General features: G+C 36.9%; 1 protein-coding gene across 3 annotated transcripts in view; it reads left to right on the forward strand.

Moving 5' to 3' along the window:
• Positions 1-952: 952 nt before the first annotated feature.
• Positions 953-18872, forward strand: part of PTGFR (prostaglandin F receptor) — a 37309-nt gene continuing 19389 nt past the window's right edge. Inside the window, exons 1-2 of one of the 3 annotated variants that reach the window (XM_019643986.1) lie at positions 953-1232; positions 2682-3551. In XM_019643986.1, the coding sequence (XP_019499531.1) occupies positions 2754-3551 (798 nt within the window). In that variant the 5' untranslated portion in view covers positions 953-1232; positions 2682-2753. Of the gene's footprint in view, positions 1233-1409; positions 1716-2681; positions 3552-7577; positions 7660-18872 lie in introns of those variants that run through there. The other 2 variants (XM_019643987.1, XR_002124189.1) reach the window with 2 other exon arrangements.

The raw sequence follows: 18872 nt of genomic DNA on the forward strand, positions 1-18872 counted from the left end.
TTTATGATCCTTTTCAATTTCCAGGAATTTAGAGGCCCCTTCTGCTTTTAGAATGGAGAAAAGAGTGTTTATTTCTATGTGGCACTGGTTTTTCACCTAGGTGGTGGCAGTATTTTACTAAAATAAAAAGAGTAAAGGGTCAGTAATAGATTCCCATAAATGTTTAGCTGGAAACATGAGATCCAGTTAATAGGTATGGATCAAAATGATATTAGCAAACAACAGTTACAGTATTAAAAATGGCTCACATCATAATTCCTAATGAAGTAGTAGATATTTCTTGATCATAAAATGATCTCCACAAAATTTGTTAGCTTCACATCCCTTTGGGTAAACATATCAGTAGAAATTCTCTCACCATTGGGTTTTCGAAATCGTTAAAATACTACTAATCCCTTACCTTCAGGTGTCCTTCCAGAATTCTTCACATTCCTTTCCGATCTCACATCACGTAGAAAGCTGGAAACATCGTCCAGCCCTCTAAGTGACAGCGAGTCCTACGCAGTGACCGTTTCCATTCACAACATGTGGCTTAAATCCCTGTTTTTAATTCACTGGATATTGGTCACTAAGCCCTTCCTCAAATACGTCATCTTTCTTTCTACCTGGTTTCTTTATCCTCTTCGCGCTGGATTTTGGAATGAGTTCAGTCTGCAAACTACAATCGGACAGTCCAACACGCTGTCACGACAGCTGTCTAGACGTTCCTCAGCTCTACAGAGTCCTCTTTTGCAGCCTTAGAGATGGCTCCTTTAGCATGAAAATGAGTTTAAAACAAAACTTTTCCCTAAGTGGTCGGGCTGCTGAGAGAGAGCACCTCTGATGCTGATGGGAGCGGGGTGGGGTGGGATGGGGGGCGTAACATTGGGCGCGGTGCCCTGGTCTCTCCTGATCGGGCTCTGGGCTCCTTGAAAAGGGGGCGGAGAGGAGAGAGAAGAGGGTGGGGGTGGAGGTCACCCGCGCCCTCCATCCCGCCCAGGCTACGAGCGCCGCAAGGTGCTCAGGGATCCGAGGAATCGAAGGTTCCGCCCTGAAGGAGAGCCTGGAGAGACGCGTGCGAAGGCTCAGCTGGACCTGGAGCGGGAGCCAGGACCGGAGGGCGGCGCTGCGCCTAAAACCTGCGGCGGCAGCGGTGCGGAGCCGAGCGGAGCGGCTGCGGGCTCGCGATGGCTCACCCAGCGGCGCGCTCTTCTGCTCCACCGTGAGCCCCGCGGGCGGCCAAGGATGACAAGGTAACCACCCCTCCGAGCGCTGGGTCCCCACGCGCCGGCCTCTGGATGCTCAGCACGACTGAGGCTTAGCCATCCCACCCCCGGACGCCCGGCAGCAGCTGCAGCTGTAGGGCACCTAAGCTTGCGCGTGACAAGTTGGGGTCAGATGCCCCAAGTTGGGGTGACCCCAGTGAGAAGGGTACTCTCGGTGACCCGTTCCACTTCTGAGCTGCGGAATGGGGACCAACTAGGTAGAAAAGGTCTCAGAAGAGGGAAATGGGCAAAGGAAGGGATCCCCTTCGCGCCCCTTGGTTCCCCGCCCGCGACACTTCGAGTCCCGCACCGGGGCCAGCGCCGGCCTTTGGCGCCTCCCGGAGTGGGAGGAAAACCGTTCCCCTGGCATGTGAGCAATCGCAGAAAGTTTCAGCAAGTTAGGAGGTTCGGGAAGGATGTTGCAAGCAGTCGCATGAGGGAGGCGGGGTACTAACCGGCGAAAGTCGAGCGGTGAGTAAGATCTGAAGGAGGCGGCGGTCCTTGGGGCAGCTCTGCCAGACCCACCCTGGCGGGTCCGAGGAAAGGCTGGCTCCAGAATTCCCAGCCTCCCGGAAAGCTGCTCGGGAAACGCCAATCGGATTAGTTCGGGGCGGGGTGGCTGTGGTCCTGGTTATCCAGGGTCTGTGACTCAGGCCTCAATTCACTAGGGAAACAGCCATGATAAACACTTCGTTTTGGATGTTGCTACCCTGAAGCTGTAGCTTAATCAACAGCATCTGGGTAGATGTGCCCACAGTGAGCAGGACTCGCCTCCTTTCCTATAGAGATCCAGGAATTCTGCACAGGTGGTAGCTGGACCAGAAAACCTCCCCACCACCACTCTGCCTCCTATGGGTCACTGATATGACTGGTTTGCTGTTATTTGATCTCAATCAAATAGTTTTAGAACTTACTCAGAGAAGCCCCATTTGACATTCGCCCTAAGTGACCTTGCTGGTCCACTCTGCCCTCCTTCCACGTTTTGGAAAAGATTGTTTTGTCTACTTGAAAAACAGGTAGCTTATCTAAGGAATAGTCTACAGTTTGGGACAAAGCCCATCAGAGAAAAAAAGCAGAAACTGTAAAAGGTCATCTAGTTATTTAAATAGACTGTTATGCTTTTAAAAACTTAATTGGGTTTAAATCTAATATAGTGATTTTGTAAACCTGTCAAGTGTCAAGAGGAGATTTATAAGATGCCATTTGCAGAGAAGCCATAGAGGTCAATCAAGGAGGCTCACTTTTTGGTACCTTCTTTACCTTGAAAATGAAATGTGGAACCATAGGCAGATGTGTGCTGCTTTCAGTATGATGCAACCTTGCTTATGATAGGCCAGATAAATCTGACTCCTACCACAGGGTGCTAGGGCCCTTCAGTCTTAAATGGCAGATGAGCAATGATGCAGTGCTCATAATTACTCTGTCTTTATGCTACAGACGCCTGAACTACAAGCCTGCACAGTTCTGAGAGGGAGATGACTTGAGCAACCAGCTTTTATCTCCACAACAATGTCCATGAACAATTCCAAACAGCCAGTGTCTCCTGCAGCTGGGCTCCTTTCAAATACAACTTGCCAGACGGAAAACCGGCTTTCAGTATTTTTTTCAATAATCTTCATGACGGTGGGAATCGTGTCAAACAGTCTTGCCATTGCTATACTCATGAAGGCATATCAGAGATTTAGACAGAAATCCAAGGCATCGTTTCTGCTTTTGGCTAGTGGCCTGGTCATCACAGACTTCTTTGGCCACCTCATCAATGGAGCTATAGCAGTATTTGTATATGCTTCTGATAAAGACTGGATCCGCTTTGACCAATCAAACGTCCTTTGCAGTATTTTTGGTATCAGCATGGTCTTCTCTGGTCTGTGCCCACTTTTTCTGGGCAGTGTGATGGCCATTGAGCGATGTATTGGAGTCACCAAACCAATATTTCATTCTACGAAAATTACTTCCAAACATGTGAAAGTGATGTTGAGCGGCGTGTGCTTATTTGCTGTTTTCATAGCTTTGCTGCCCATCCTTGGGCATCGAGACTATAAAATTCAAGCTTCAAGGACCTGGTGTTTCTACAAAACAGAACACATCAAAGACTGGGAAGATAGGTTTTATCTTCTCCTTTTTTCTTTTCTGGGGCTCTTAGCCCTTGGTGTTTCATTCTTGTGCAACGCTATCACGGGAATTACACTTTTAAGAGTGAAATTTAAGGGTCAGCAACACAGACAAGGCAGGTCTCATCATTTAGAAATGGTGGTCCAGCTCCTGGCTATCATGTGTGTCTCCTGCATTTGCTGGAGTCCGTTTCTGGTAAGAGCCTAACATTTTGACAATTTCTGCTTTCTTCCATTTTTTTCAGGTTCAATACAAGATTTGTTGTCTTTTTTATTTTCCCAAAATTATTAGTCTTGATGGGCAACACTGTTCAATCTTTTAAAGACTGGAGCTTACTTCTACTCTAAACTTATTTCAGCACTCAACTCTGGTTCGAGTTATGCTATTTATGACACATGGTTATTTTCCCAGAAACTCTGAGTTGAAAGAAATGTCTTGCGAACCAGTTCAACCATATTATTACCAGCTTGGAGTGTAGTATAAAGTAATTTTAACAGAAGTAACATAGTTTTAATATACTGAAAATGATTAGTTTCTAAAATGTGAAAAAAATTATAAACTCAAATACAATATTGGAATGGACTCCAGTTAGTCTTGGTAGAAAGTCACACAGACTTTTGATTTATGAAAAATATGTATTAGCTAGCTACAGGGTTCTTCTAAACACACAGTGACCAGGTCTCATCTTGAAAAAGGAGGTGATAAGTTGAGATGGTCGAACAGTTAAGTAACTATATGCGTAGATCCGGTGGAGAAACCACTAGCTCTGAATCCTGGGAACAATGGCAGCAGTGCAGGGAGAGGTATGATTGACAGGCGAGTCAGGAATCCATCCTTCTCTTATCATTTCATTCCTTTAAAAAAAAATTGGCTGAAAGCTATATTTGACAGCCTGATATTTTTACTGGAAATGAAGGCAAAGGTTAAGGAATGATCAACAAATACAAGTCATTTATATTACTTTCCAGGTAGAAGAAAAAAATACTTATGACTGATAAGTATACCTTAATTCCCTTCAACATTTTACTTTATCATGGAAAGAGTGACAAGATGCAAAGAGAAAAACAATCCTTCTATACAGAGCTACTGATTTTTTTCATTACGTTTTCTGTATCAGTGGAGAAACAGGTTGGTATCCAGAGATTGTGATATAGCTGATACACAGGTAGAGGTGAGGCAAAGGGGTGAGACAAAGGTAGACATAACATGAAGGTTATGTTTATACCCTACATGGTAATATGAAGGTGCTTGTTACTCGTACAGTTTTCCTAAGCCCCCAACAGGCTCATTGTCCATGAATTGTTGCCAGTGAAGTTTCAACAAACAACCTTGATGGCATTGAAAATTTCGTAAGAGCTGCTGCTGAAGACAGATCCTACGATAACCAATTTTACTTTACAAAAGGACTTTTAATTTTTGAATATTTATTTGTATTCATATTATTTCCTCACAATTTGAATTTAGCATTTTGAATTGTGAAATCATTTAAATATTTTTTTCATGATGTTCCTGAATTGGTCCTAGGAACCTAACCCAGGGGAGGTGAGGCTGGGTCTGTTAGTGGCAACTCAACATTCTGAGGCCTGCTTGTGGTTAATTTAGGGGGCTTTAGGGGAACTCAAACAGATCTGACCTGTGCTCATAATATAATTATTTGAATCTGAATAGCAGAGACCAGCTCTGTCAATACTTGAAATCACTTTAGTGTTCATTATTGAAGAGTTTAATTTATGCCCCTTCACAAAGGGAATTTCCTTAAAATAATGCTTCTTTTTCTTAAACTTTGAAATAGAGTTAGCTTTTCAAAATAAAAAGTGTTTCTGAGTAAAATTGAAATTAATTTGGGGGGAATATGAAGAAGGTGAGAAAAGAAGTAGCTGAAAATATTTAAAGACATTTTTTAAATGAAGGTCATAGCTCTCGAGAAAACCTGAAAACCATGAAATAGTGAACTCGGTGAGAGACAGATAATTTGGGCAACTGAGGTAATTACTAGTGCTTTGCTTTTTGTTTAGTTTGAGTTGCCTTTTGGCTTTTGACTTTGAGATATCAGAGTGATAAGCTAACTACTGTAAAACTATGGAGAGCAACAAGTTTCACTTTTGCCATGGATAGTTTGAATTTATGGTTTTCTTTCATTTCTTTTCCTAAATTTTTGGTTTCCTTCACTGTTAAAATGGATATTACAATTTTATTCATATTTTGAACATATTTCCTAGTGGAAACGTAATTTTATTCTCATAAAACACTTTCTGAGGTCAATATTCTATCTATAAATTATTGATATACCCATGACACCAATATATAAATCCTTCTAAAATGCTTTTTAGTGTGAAAATTATTTCTGTGTTAGGTGGCTAATAGGTATACCACAGATACTCCTTGATGGATTGATATTTTGTTTCAAGCATTCTTTGCATTCCTGGTTTCTCTTGTGGAGACTTGTATTCTTCATGGCAAGTTCAGGCTAAAGGATTTATACTTTCGTAGTCTGGACATAAGTGCCTTGGGCATTAGATTAAAACCATTTAAACAGTTCTAAATGGAGCCCGAGTCAAAAACTCAGGCTTGGGAATGCCAAAATAATACCCAACTTGAGTATCTCAGTTGAAACATTTCTCTTTTTTTCCTTAAATGCCTAGGAGGAATTGCATAGAAATTGGTGACTGAGCCATCGTTCTCCATCCTATATTTTAAAAGCTTTTTAGTTTTAAATATACCTCTGAAACCAAGCTTCTGGATTCCCATAGATGTATTATAATGGTGACAGCTTCTAGATCAATGCCTTACTTTATGCCATGTACCTTCTCTCTTGATTGATAAGTATGAATTGTTGGATTTGTAATTTTAATAAACACCTGTGCACACTCTTCCACCTGTGTGCACTGCTATTTTCAGGCCTGAAACTGGAAAAAAGGTACATGTGCATACACTAAGAAGAGGAAATGCAGATGACGGAGCCTGTGCTTGACGTGATTTATTGCATCAAAACTTACTAATAATGGCATAATTTCTAAAATGATTTAAATCTGTAGTTGATCACAAAGGGCATACTTGATTAATTTTGACGATTGAGTTTGATCCATACAAAGTCAAGATGATCATGATGTTTATTTGCATTCTCTCTTTCTATTTTCAATTGATTGGTTTTTTTTGGGTAGTTTTAGGTATACAGAAAAATGACTGGAAGGCACAGAGTTCACGTGTACCCCCTCACGTCTCCCATTACACCCCTGCTCATCCTTATTTTTAACATCTTGCATTGGTGTGGTACCTGTGTTATAATTCATGAGCCATTGCCGATGTATTGTTATTGAATAAAGTCTCTAGTTTACATTAGGGTTTTCTCTTAGTGTTTTACATCTTGTGGGTTTTGACAAATGTCTGTTGACATGTTTCCACCTTTACAGTGTCACACAGAATAATTTCACTGCCCTAAAAATCCCCTGTAGTTTTTTTTTAAAATTTAATATGTCATTCTTCCTAAGAAGAAATATGTGGGTGTTTTCAGGAACTGAGATTTAGAAATGCAGTGCGATCATAATATTAGCTTAAAATATAACTTGTTCATGACTTTTCAGATTTTACAAAATCTGGATTTTATAGTTTTAAAAACATGGTTAACATTTATAAATTAACTTAATTACAATCCCAACTGAAAAACACAGGAAACCACAATAGGCATTTATTAGCTGATAATCCCATTTAGCAATATGTTAATACAAAATATTTGAGAATCAAATGGCAATTACAAAATTGTCTTGTGTGTATACTTGTGAATCCCTTTCCCTAATGAATAAATCTTGAAGATGTTCTTTTGATGTTTCTCAAGTGAAGGGGAAAAAGACACTTAACAGCACTTTCAGTAAGATTTTCTTAATATTTTTGTTCCTGTCCTTATACAGGTAAGATTCTTTGTAATGTTTCATTTCTAGACTATGTAACCCTAAAAGGAATTTATTATTATTGCTATGCTTATTTCATCAGTTTGGTAGAGCAATAAATACTTGTTGACTGGTTGACTGTAACTTAAGTAGTATGAATGTCAAGAGATTGCAAATGATTGACCAGAATGTGGATTCTGAGTTTTGTAGGTAAGAGTTAATTAAGCAAATACTGAAACCAAATGGTAATTTTTAATCTGCTCCCTAAGTTAGCAGCTATAGACTTCTGACACTATTAAACTTCAGTGATCTCTTATTCGGCCACACATTCGCTTACCTTCCCTTTGGGGTTAGAGGATCATTTTGAACTGGGAAAAGAAGTATAAAGTATATGAAGGACAAAATGATTTCTAATGGAGGTGAGTTTTCTTAAAAAACACATTCTCCTGCAAATGTCGAGTTTGAATTTGATTTTTGTAAGGTTGTTACTCTTATGCTAGTATTTCTAGTCAATGTAGTTAAACATTGGGTCACTAAGGTGTTTGTCAGATATAAATGAAAGACTTAGGCAGTTAATTGAATTTTGACTGAATTACTAGAGATATTGGCATTATAATAACCAGGTCTTAAAGAGCTAATGGCAAATGATGGAACAAAGCAACATCATAGAACATCTCAACTATGAGTGAAAATTGTTTTCTTTGAAAGGCAGGTCCCCATTTTCATATTTAAGAACTGTAATGGCAATCTATATATGTGTCTTATGCACTTGCTAGTACACCAAAAAGATGGTAAATGTACATGTTTTTAAGTAACAAGAAAATGTGGAAACTGTATAAACGTGTGCATATATAATGTGTACATGTGTAAATTTTTTCCAAAGTTAAAAACATTAATTGACCAATCCATCATTGGATTTAACTGCACTAAATTGAAGAGCTTCTAATGGGTTAGAAATTAAAAATTAAAAAGAAATTGGACTCTTATAGTTTTATGTTTGATCTTGGAAAGTACATTTTTTTTGGTTTGTTCTTGGATTGAGGCTGATTTTAGAGGCAATACTGTCTTAAATTATTTTAGCTGGTTTCCTTTATGAAGTGGGAAATGCTCCCATGTTTGGAATATGGAAGCAGCTGTGATAGAGGACTGATGTTGACACTTGGGTTCTACTACAAAATTCTCTAACAACTCAGACACTTACAACTCAAAATTCATATCAAGAAGAAAAAGTATATTTTAGAGCCATATTAATGTAGTTTACACTATGAGAATTCAGACTGCTTTTGTGTTTGGGTGGACATGGAATACGTGTCCTGAGGTCAATGACAGTAGCTGCCAGGGGACCAGTTCTAGGATTTTCGAGAGCACATTCCTGTCCTTCAGCCCTGGTGTTCTCTCCCTACTCTTCTCTTAAATATCACTTCCTCTGTCTAGGCTACCTTAAAAAGTACCCTTTGTCTTCCCTCCTCCCTTCCTCTGCTGTTTCTCTCATAGCACTAGCCATATCTGATAACGTAGAATAAACACATTTCTTTGTTTGTTTAGTTGTTGTTTGGCTTCTGCTTCTAGCATGTAAGCTCCTTGAAGAAAGGGACCTTGCTTATTGCTCTATCCTCAGCTCCTAGACCAATGCTTGGCACATTGTTGGGGTCAGTAGAAATTTGCTCAATGAATTTCATGTAAAGGAGGGCTCAGTCAGTGGCAGGACTCGTTTCCACTTGGGAACCACTCTGCTGATGAGGTGTGGACTCAGCTGGTCAGCCTCGGGGATGCTTCTCAAACTTAGAATCGGAATTTATATTGGAAAGGTCTGAGCAGTGGAAATGTGTTCAGAGGTTCCCCAGGAGTATTAGTTGGAGTCTATTAGCGAGTCCTGGAGCATCTTGAACATTCTACAGTTTGAATCTGGTGCTAGAATTTAGGAATTTTGTTAGCACCCAGAAGAATTTCATGGATCAACTAAGATTGTATTATTTTATTATTTATGATGGTATTACAATTATGTTTCCATGTGAATTCCCTCTCAGTGATCCTTGGTGGCTAGGTTCTATATTAGTAGTTTGTGTTTTAGTTTCTACAAACAGTAGACCATAAACCAATGTTTGTTGAATGAATAAACTAAGGAACCAACTATTGAATGGAAAGTATTGAAAACAAAGGAAAAAAATTAGGTGGTAGAACTTATGCAGTTATTTTTACCCCATTATCTTCAGCACTGCTTTTCTCTGTACACACACACACACACACACACACACACACACACACGTTCCTCCACCCCAAATGTATTTATTTTGTATTGGTATTTTGTCTTTGAGGGGGTCATGTCAGGAGACAGGAGAAAATTTCTTTGGTAAAGACCTACAGATATTGGTTGTTCATTGTTGTAAATAAAAATCTCTGTAGTAACTGTGGAAATTTTTCTATGAAATGGGCTTGCTTACCTCAGGTCTCTACCAGCTGATTGAGTGTGTATACAGAGTATGGCTTAGTTTGTATTGCTAATCAGACTAAAAGATTGGTTAGGTTTTATATTCAAAGAGGATTAATTCTCAGAAACTCCAACAGACCTATTTAGTGGACACTGTGATGCCCCATCCAGATACCCTTTTGGGTGAGTCTTGCTTTTGGCAAAATTACCCTCAGCCAAAGGGAACGGCTGAGCCCGTGGTTGTGCTCCTCTCTCTTCGGTCACCCTGTGTGCAGTGACAAGTGGATATAGGGATACGAAGAACTTACCCCCTTGCCTCATTTGGGGGACATTTCTGAGGGGTCATCTATGCTTCAAAAGTTGCTGAGGCCTTTCTTGCTCCTGCGTTGCAGTTTTGCTTCTCCCTCTGCCAAATCCTGTCTCCCTCACTGCCTCCCATTCCCCAGAAAACTTCCTGCATGACATTTCTATCTCAAAGCCTATTCTCTTATGACAATCTTCAAGAAGTTCATTTGTTCATACATCATCCGAATATAAAGTGTAGGCTTTATTGCACATAGGTTTACAGTGTGACTTGATAAATATGTTGAACTACATATAGACCTTTAGAATTGAACTCATTTGCGTATATTATCTCCCTTCATGAAAGTGTATGGTGTAAAACTGGCCCAGTAAAGGCCAACCGATTAAAAAAAGACAGTCCTGGGTTGAGAATTTACACAGAAATCTGTTGCTGTAGATATGCACAGTGGTCTGGAATTCTTTGGTATTTTATGTTCATTTACTCTTGGCAAAATATAATTTCCTGTTTTTATGGAGAAAGAGCTATAAACATATCCAAAGATATCACAGACATTGAGACAGCACTTACAAAACAGTGCTTGAATGATTCAAGTATAAACAAATCAGAAACATGTGGATTAAATTTATATCCTCATGGATATAAGAATCTTCTGGCTTAATGTGTTTTGGGGTTTTTAATCAAGTCCCCAAACATTTGAAGAACAATTCCAGATGTTGATGTGCCCCACATCTCTCTGGGTTACCAGTTTTAACTTTATTTGCTTAGTCTTATCCTTACAGGAGGTATATAAAATGCATTCCATTTGTATTAGTTTGGTAGGCATTTATAGCTACACCGAATTTTACCTGTTAGGTCAATGCCATTTATCTGTATTTAGAGACGACTTTATCCAGTAGAAATTTGTCTTTTGATATTTGCCAATAATACCTTTCAATGCTTGTGTAAATTTGTCATTCTGTTCATCCTTTGTCCTGGGAGTAAGGATGGTAAAGTCACAGGGGAATGGATATATTGTGGCTTTATACAGACAGGCAGGTGTGTGTTTTTTTTTCACTCTTCCTAAGCTAGTGAATCCTCAAATAAAATTCAGACTGTGGAATGCCCAAATGGAGTGTGGCTGTGGCAAGATGCTAAAGGAGACAGAGACAATTGGATTATGTAAAAAGATTTATTTTGGCTTTTTGTGCACAGTCCCCAATCAAGCCTTCCTTTTAGAATACTTCAGTTACTCAAGTACAGGCAGGGGACAGGGCCCCAGCCCCATTGCTTCTTAGGTGTGACCTGGAGTCAATTTAAGCCAATGTTATATATCTGTGAACTTACTGTAATAATAGTACTTAAAAGTACTGTCAGAAAAAATGATTTGACCTCCCTACAATCTCATAATACAGTGGTTGGCACATAGTAAATGTTCAACAAAATCCAAAACCCCTCAAAATATCTAATGCTATTATTGGCACCCACCATCTCAATTAGAAATAATCATCTGTGTTTAGTTTAGATGTTTTCCATTTTCTCCTCTATTAGGAAGATTTGATTGCAGTGGAAAAGAACAGAGGGAGATCATTGCTTCAGAAAACTTTCTTGGACATTTCCAACTTGAAGTTATTTCACTGTCTCACCAGAAGTGAAGATGTTGCCCGCTAATCTTTCACATCTTATTCAAATATAAATATTCTAATAATTTATAGTTATAATAATTTATAAGTATTCATTTTTAAATTTTTAGAATCAAGATAAAATGAGCAAAATATTATTGAGGCGGTTATGTATAAGGCACTATTCTTGTACGTATGTTTCCAGGGAGTAAAAGATAAAGATCTTTCCTCAAAGAGCTTATAATTTAGCTGGAGTAAAAGACATAGCCTGTCTAAGAGTTAAGATAGCTCTTGGAGAGGCAATAATGTGAAGTAGTTAAGTGTCTGGGTTCAAGTCCTATTTCTTCCGCTTTTGGCTATGGGACTATAGCCACTCTGCCTCAATTTCCTACACATGCAAAATAAATTTAGTAATAGTACCTGATTCATTGGGTTGTTGTGAAGAGTAAATGAATTAATATATGTAAGTTAAAGCAGTGCCTGACATAGTAAGGACCATATGCTTCAGTTATCATGCTGTTATCATTATTGATGCTGTTACTATTAAATATTAATGCTGCCAGCCAATAATTTTGTCAACAAGATGAGCAAAGGCACTTTTAAGTTAGTTATTAAGTGAATAATGGGTGCTACAGTAAGGAACTGTCACTTCCAAATTGGTGGTCCACAAGTGATTATATGTTTATTTATTTGACAGATATTTATTGAGCACCTACCATGTGTGCCAAGCAGTGTTCTAGATACTAGAATAACAGTCTCTGTGATTTAACTGTTCACAATATTTATGGCTTTAAGCAACAGTACTTATAAAAAGTGAAAAGAGAGGACATGTGTAGTAAATTGAAATATGAACATATTCAATTATATTTTTTGTTAGAATAGGTATTCTGTTGTGAATGTATATGGGTGAGATTATTTTTGATTACTTATAAAAGGGAAAAACTTTTATAGCATATCATTTAGAAGGAAAAATTAATGGAAATAAATGTGATCTTAAGTCAACTAATATAAATGATATAAACCAAGGAGAAATGAGATAATAATGTATACAATTCCTAGAGATATAAAAATCTACGAATAAGAAACTTTTTAGTATTTGGGACAGGCTTGAACAAGATTAGAATACAATGGGTTGTAATAAATTAATATTAAAAACAAGAAGAATTTTCAAGTAATGAAACATAAGTAGTAGAAAAATTAAATCAGATAATAAAATTTTAATAACTCAAATTAGTATTTTATACAATTTTTTTATATGGAAAGTGACTCAGTATTAGAAGAGAAATAAATGATGAAGTATTACAAAAATTAGCAACTCTTTCTAAGAATTTAAGTTAAGCAAGTGTTAGAAAGGACTAAAAAGAAGGAAAAACAAATTGCCATGAACATTAATACTGGGGGTGCCAAAAAAATGTGTGCAAGTGGACACTTTGGTCAACGTTGCTCAAGCAGTAGTTCACCGTAATCAGAAGTGTCTGGATGCTGATGTAACCACTTTGAGCACCTTTTGTAATTGCAGAAGTCAATGTGACTTGTATTCATCTTTCATTATTGGTATATATTGAGGATTACAATTTTAATACAGTTTTTTTTCTTAAAATGTGTATATATGTTTTTGGCACCCTCTGTATAATTGAATAAAATTTAAAAAATCTGTTTATGCTTTGGTTTACTCATTCATTTAGTTTTTGGCAGGCTTTTGCTAAATAAAAGGCTGGTTATCTCTCCAGGTGGAGCGTAAAGCATAGAGACAGAAGCCTGACCTGGGGAAATAATCCTGAGACAAATTGTAGAAATAATACTTTGTAGCTCTTTTATTTTAATACACTATGTTTGAACTCCCTTCTCCAAACTCTGTTGGTGCATCCTCCTTTTCCTTCTCTTTCCACTTTTCATACGGGGTAAATATAACTATCTTTCTGGCCTTGCCTGGGGTCAAGGCAGAGGGTTAATTGCTTTAGTAACCAGTGGAGGAACCTCTGATCCCAAAGGTACATTAGTAAGTATTAAATGATAACATTGTTGTAGCAGCGGTAGCAACAGTCATTATTATTGCTGTTACTTTGATTACACAGTCCTTTATTTTGCTTCTTGCATTTATGTTTATGGCAGATGACCAGCAAACAAGGAAAATAAAAACCACATGAATGACAGAGAGACAGAATGCAGGAGAGAGGAGAGGAGCAGGGACAAGCTGGTTGTGTATAGGTGGAAGGGTGGAGAGAGGCAAACATGTTTTAGGAGCTCCATTAGAAAGAAAAGACCTCCCTTTATTTCTGTGGACATGTTCTCTTTATTGAAGAATATTATATTTTGTGTATTCCCTCAAACTACTTTTAAAAATACAGTATTTTCTTTAACTATAAAATTTTGTTGTAAAAATAAAACACAGTAAACTATAAATTAAAATAGAATCTTTCAAATAACACTTGTAAGAAATAAACACTATTAACATTCTGGGTACATCCTTTTTTTACTCATCCAATAGGGCAAATATATTAGTTTAATTTCTTTGAGTAGCTAAACTTTCTTTTCTTATATTATTATTATCTTCTTGTCTGTAAATGATTTTTAAGAACTCTTTGGTTAACAAAGAACAGGTAATGCTAATATATAAAAATAAATATAGTGCTCGCTTTGGCAGCACATATGAGTATATTAAAATTGAAACAATATAGACAATACAGAGAAGATTAGCATGGTCTCTGGGCAAGGATGAAATGCAAAATCGTGAAGTGTTCCATATTTAAAAAAATAAAAATAATAATAAAAAATATATGTACTATATACCATATATATGTGTGTGTATATATAGCATATATACACACACACACCTGTATTTATATATATATATATATATATATATATATAAATTGTTTTTCCAGGTTTGTTGTTAACCTTTTAATTTAGCACTTTAATTTATAAAAGTAGTGAATGAAATGAACCAATAATTTCTGTTGTGGTTACTGCTTTCTGTTTCGTGTTAAGAAATACTTTTCTTAGGCTAAGGTGATACCTGTATTCATTTCTTTTATCTTATAGCGCTTTTGCCCTTTCATTTTTTGTATTTATGTTTTTAGTGCATTTGTAGTTTATTTTGGTTTAGTTTGCAAGTTAGTAATATGAATTTTCGTTTGAATGTTTAACTAGTTGTCCTCAAATAATTTATTGACTGATCTTTCTGCACTGTTTTAAATTTCTACCTGTATTATTTCAGAAATTCTTAAATGTATTTGGGTCTTTCTGGAACGTTTATTTCATCCTATTTATCTAACTCCAACTTTCTCTACAATTACCATCTTCTTCACATTTGATTGAGACTTGTGTTCAGTTTATCAATTATTATACAATATAGAGTATTTCCTTTCATGATTGTGATCTTGCTGCCCTATTATTGAAATCATGTTTTGAATAATAATTTTGTAGTTTCTTCATAACAGTATTTAAGAAAACACTGATCTTGACACATAAAAAATTTACTATTTTAGCCATTTTAAAGGGTACAGTTCAGTGACACTCAGTGCATTCACAGTGTTGTGCAACCATCACCACTTTCTCGTCTGGAACATTTTTATCCTCCTAAAAGGAAATCCCACACTCCATTAAATTAAACAGTCGTTCCCCATCCCCCATGACCCCTACCAACATTTTGTATAACGTTTGTATTTTTTCTTTTTAAATTAGCTTTTCCGGAGGCTTGTCTATTTCAATAGTTTAAAAAGTTCTTATTATCAACTGATAAATCTTACTGTTTTCAAATTAGTTAACTTATTATCAGATTTTGTAAATATTTTTTTGGACATTTGAAAAGAATCTACATTCTCTTTTTTAAAGTTACAAAGTTCAATACATAGCAATTAAATCAAGATTTTATTTATAGAATCCTAGTTCCTTATTTTTTTCTAACTGTCCTGTCAAATAATGTATATGAGAACTTAGAATTTCATTACATTTGTGTTTGTTGGTTTATATTTGTATTTCTAACAGTTTTTGATGATGTAGATTTCAGTGTAATGTTATTAGGAGTTAAAAATTCATGTCTGAATGTTCTACCTTTGTTACTTTTATAAATATAAAGTGACCTGCCCTCCCTACTCTAATACATTTTGCCTTGAATTCTTTATCTTATATGAAGGTATTATTATTGCAATAATAGCAATAGTCTTTTTGAGTATTTTGAATTTAGCTGTGCATTTACTATTATTAGTATAGTCTAAGAAACTTTTAATACCATTCTTATTAATGGAATACAGTATCATCATAACATGCAAACAGAACAAGTAGAGCTTTTCTCTTTCATGTCCCAATACCTCTTGGTTGGGCTCTAGAATTCTAATATTAAAAAAAAACCACAATGTAGGGAGTAAATTTTCTTCTTATAGTCTGCTGCCTGTATTCTGGTAGCTGCTTCAGTTTTGCTAATTTAGGAAATATGAAGTTAAATCAGAGGGGAATCAGTGAATGGAAGGGCATGGATACATTTCCCATTTAGAAAGCAGGTCAGTTCTGCCAAGACCTAGGAATTTGCTACAGACAACAGTGGGACCTCAGAACTTGTAACTGGCCTTCCCTCATTCAATTCTGCTTGAGGTTTAGTTTGGAATTGCCCAAGACCTGAGCACTAGGAAGACACTTCTGAGAACATTCTTCCAACCTGTCATATCCTTTGGATCTGCTTAAATTAGAAATGCTTTCTTTGAGGGAAAAGATGGACTAGAGCTGCATATAGAAAGAAAGAACTGAGTGAATGCCTTCTTACTCCTCATTTCCTAATATAAAAGCTTTTTCCCCCCCCCCAAGTTGCAACGCAAAAGTAGCAATAATATCTCTATCAATATTCCTGTGTTCATTGCAGTGACCAGAGAAGTCATTTCTGGTACAGTTTGATTTTTATACACTTCTATTAATGACATTTTGTGACTGACAATTTCAATATTTTTCTCATATGCGTATACAGTTTTTGAACCAATAAACTACCTGACATACCAAAGAATTGTTTATAAACTTTATAGTCTTTACAAACTTTGGTAGTATGAGGTGGTTTGAAAGCTTTTGTAGAATGTGTGGTGATTCTTTTCTCCACTGAACGTGCAAGCACAGCTAAGGTGGGCTGCACTGTACTGCAAGGGAATATCACGAATTGCTGTTTTCAGTCAACAAAAATACATCAAGCTGTTTCAAATGCACTGTGTTTAGAGATCTTTGCCTTTTTAGTTCTTTTTGAAGCTCACATATCAGGCTGATCTATGGATACAGGTGCTGAAGCCAGCTTGCTAAAAGCTTTCCTGGACAGTGGAGAAGACAGCAGTTTGTCTAGGAGTAATTTCCATTGTGTGCTGTTTACCTTCTCCTAATTGCCCACTTTAGGTTTGTCTGTTTAGGGCAAATGGTAGTAATATAAAGACCAGTTTGCTTATTTAGATAGTTTTAGATTGATGTGGATTTCCATGTGGTCTGTTTAGCAAGCCATTTTATATTTGGTTGTAAAGATGAATGAATAACCTGTTTTCCCTATATCAGTGCCCTTGTCTCTAATACCTCCCTTGAATATGAATTGACATTAATATGTGACCACAACATTGGTGCCACCTTTCTCTTGGACTTCTTGGTTTGTTCTACATGGTTGCCTAAAACTCAAGTTCAAATCAATTCAACTCACCCAGAGATTATTTATCTACTAAACAGTACAAAGATGCAAGCAAGCAGTCAATTAAAAATCATGCATCACAGTGATTTCTGAGTGATCCTCAGTATATTCAGGAACTGAACAAAGTATTAGAACCCAATGAGTCCTGAAATATTTATCTGTTACCACCATCTCTATACCACACTCGCAAGCAGACCAAGCACTTAAAAATGCTTCGGCTTTGAGGATGAAGTTCTGTATTTTGGAAGTAGCCTCCTTCTATCTGTCACCAAAGTCCACTTGGATCTGTGGGAAACAGTCAGGAGCCTTCTTTGTGGTGGGTGGAGAGAGAAACTTGGACTTAGGCCTCCCTCCTCAGTCCGCCCAGACCGAAGAGGGGAGGGATGAATGTGCTATCATGACTTTAAGTACAGGTAAACATTGTTCATCAACTAATGCTTTTATAATTAAAATTTGTAAAACAGAACACTCATATATGAATGCTGGTTAAGTCACTAGGCATTTTTCCTTCCAAAATTGCTTGAATAAAGTCCAATGTTTCATATATATAATGCCAAAATGGCATGGTTTATCATGTAGTCCAATGTACATGTGGCTGGTGGCTAAAAATCATCTCTAAGAAGAATATGTCACTATAGCACATTACACTGATTCAAATCTGACTGTCTTATTAGAGAGGAATCATAGTTCTGAAAGTCTTGATTTGTTTTTATTTAATTTGTAATGATTGTCTTCATGAAACCTGCTCTGATTATTCTAGTGCACATTTTTCTCTCTCTTTCTATGGATAAAAATTTAGCATCTAATTCTATGTATTCATAATATTTGCACTGTTGGTTTTGTGACTATCTAGCCTCTTAAGTGGATAGACAGCTCCTTAGTGACAGACTCAATGTCACATTTTCCTACTCTACTTCCTGTGGTGCCTGGCATACTGCTTGGAGAGGTCCAAGGAAAATGCAGCTCATTCGTTAGAATCCTTTAATTGCAAATGAAATCAGTGAATGAAGCAACATTCTTATAGCTATGATTATTAAATACATATGATGTCACATAAGGATTTTATTTTAAAAAATTATTTTTTTGAAAAAAGGAGCAAAGTTTTTGAAGTATAGCTATAAAACCTTAACTGTGATAATAATTTTAAATGTAAATTTTGTTTTGGAGTGTAAGCAGCAATTAATTAAAATCCCTTACCTGTAGCTATGACTACTATATGCCAGAAAATGCTCTCAACATTTTATAAATGTTAACTCATTGAATCCATATTACATTGTCAGTTGTATATTTCCTCAGTCATGGAAAATATTTATGACTCTGTATGTTCAGAGGGTTTACCCAAAGGAGACAGTCATGTAAGGCTTGGATTATTTCTATGTAGCATCATGAGCAGTTTAACAACATCATTGGTTGTATTGTATAACTGAAACTTCAGTGAAAATTAAAATAACTTCAGATTTAAGCCAAGATTCATGGGGAAGAGCTCTGACATGAAGATAGCTCAGAGACATTGAATTGGTTGTGATTTGTGAAGATAGATAAACATGATTAAAAGGAGGATTATTTTTATACTTTATTGTTGTACTGACATAGGCCTGACTGAAAGTAAATCTTTGAACAAGTTTGCTAAAAAGTCTGCCTTCAATAAATAAATA

The sequence above is a fragment of the Hipposideros armiger genome, unplaced genomic scaffold (genome assembly GCF_001890085.2).
Source record: "Hipposideros armiger isolate ML-2016 unplaced genomic scaffold, ASM189008v1 scaffold_84, whole genome shotgun sequence".
In the NCBI taxonomy this organism is placed as follows: Eukaryota; Metazoa; Chordata; class Mammalia; order Chiroptera; family Hipposideridae; genus Hipposideros; species Hipposideros armiger.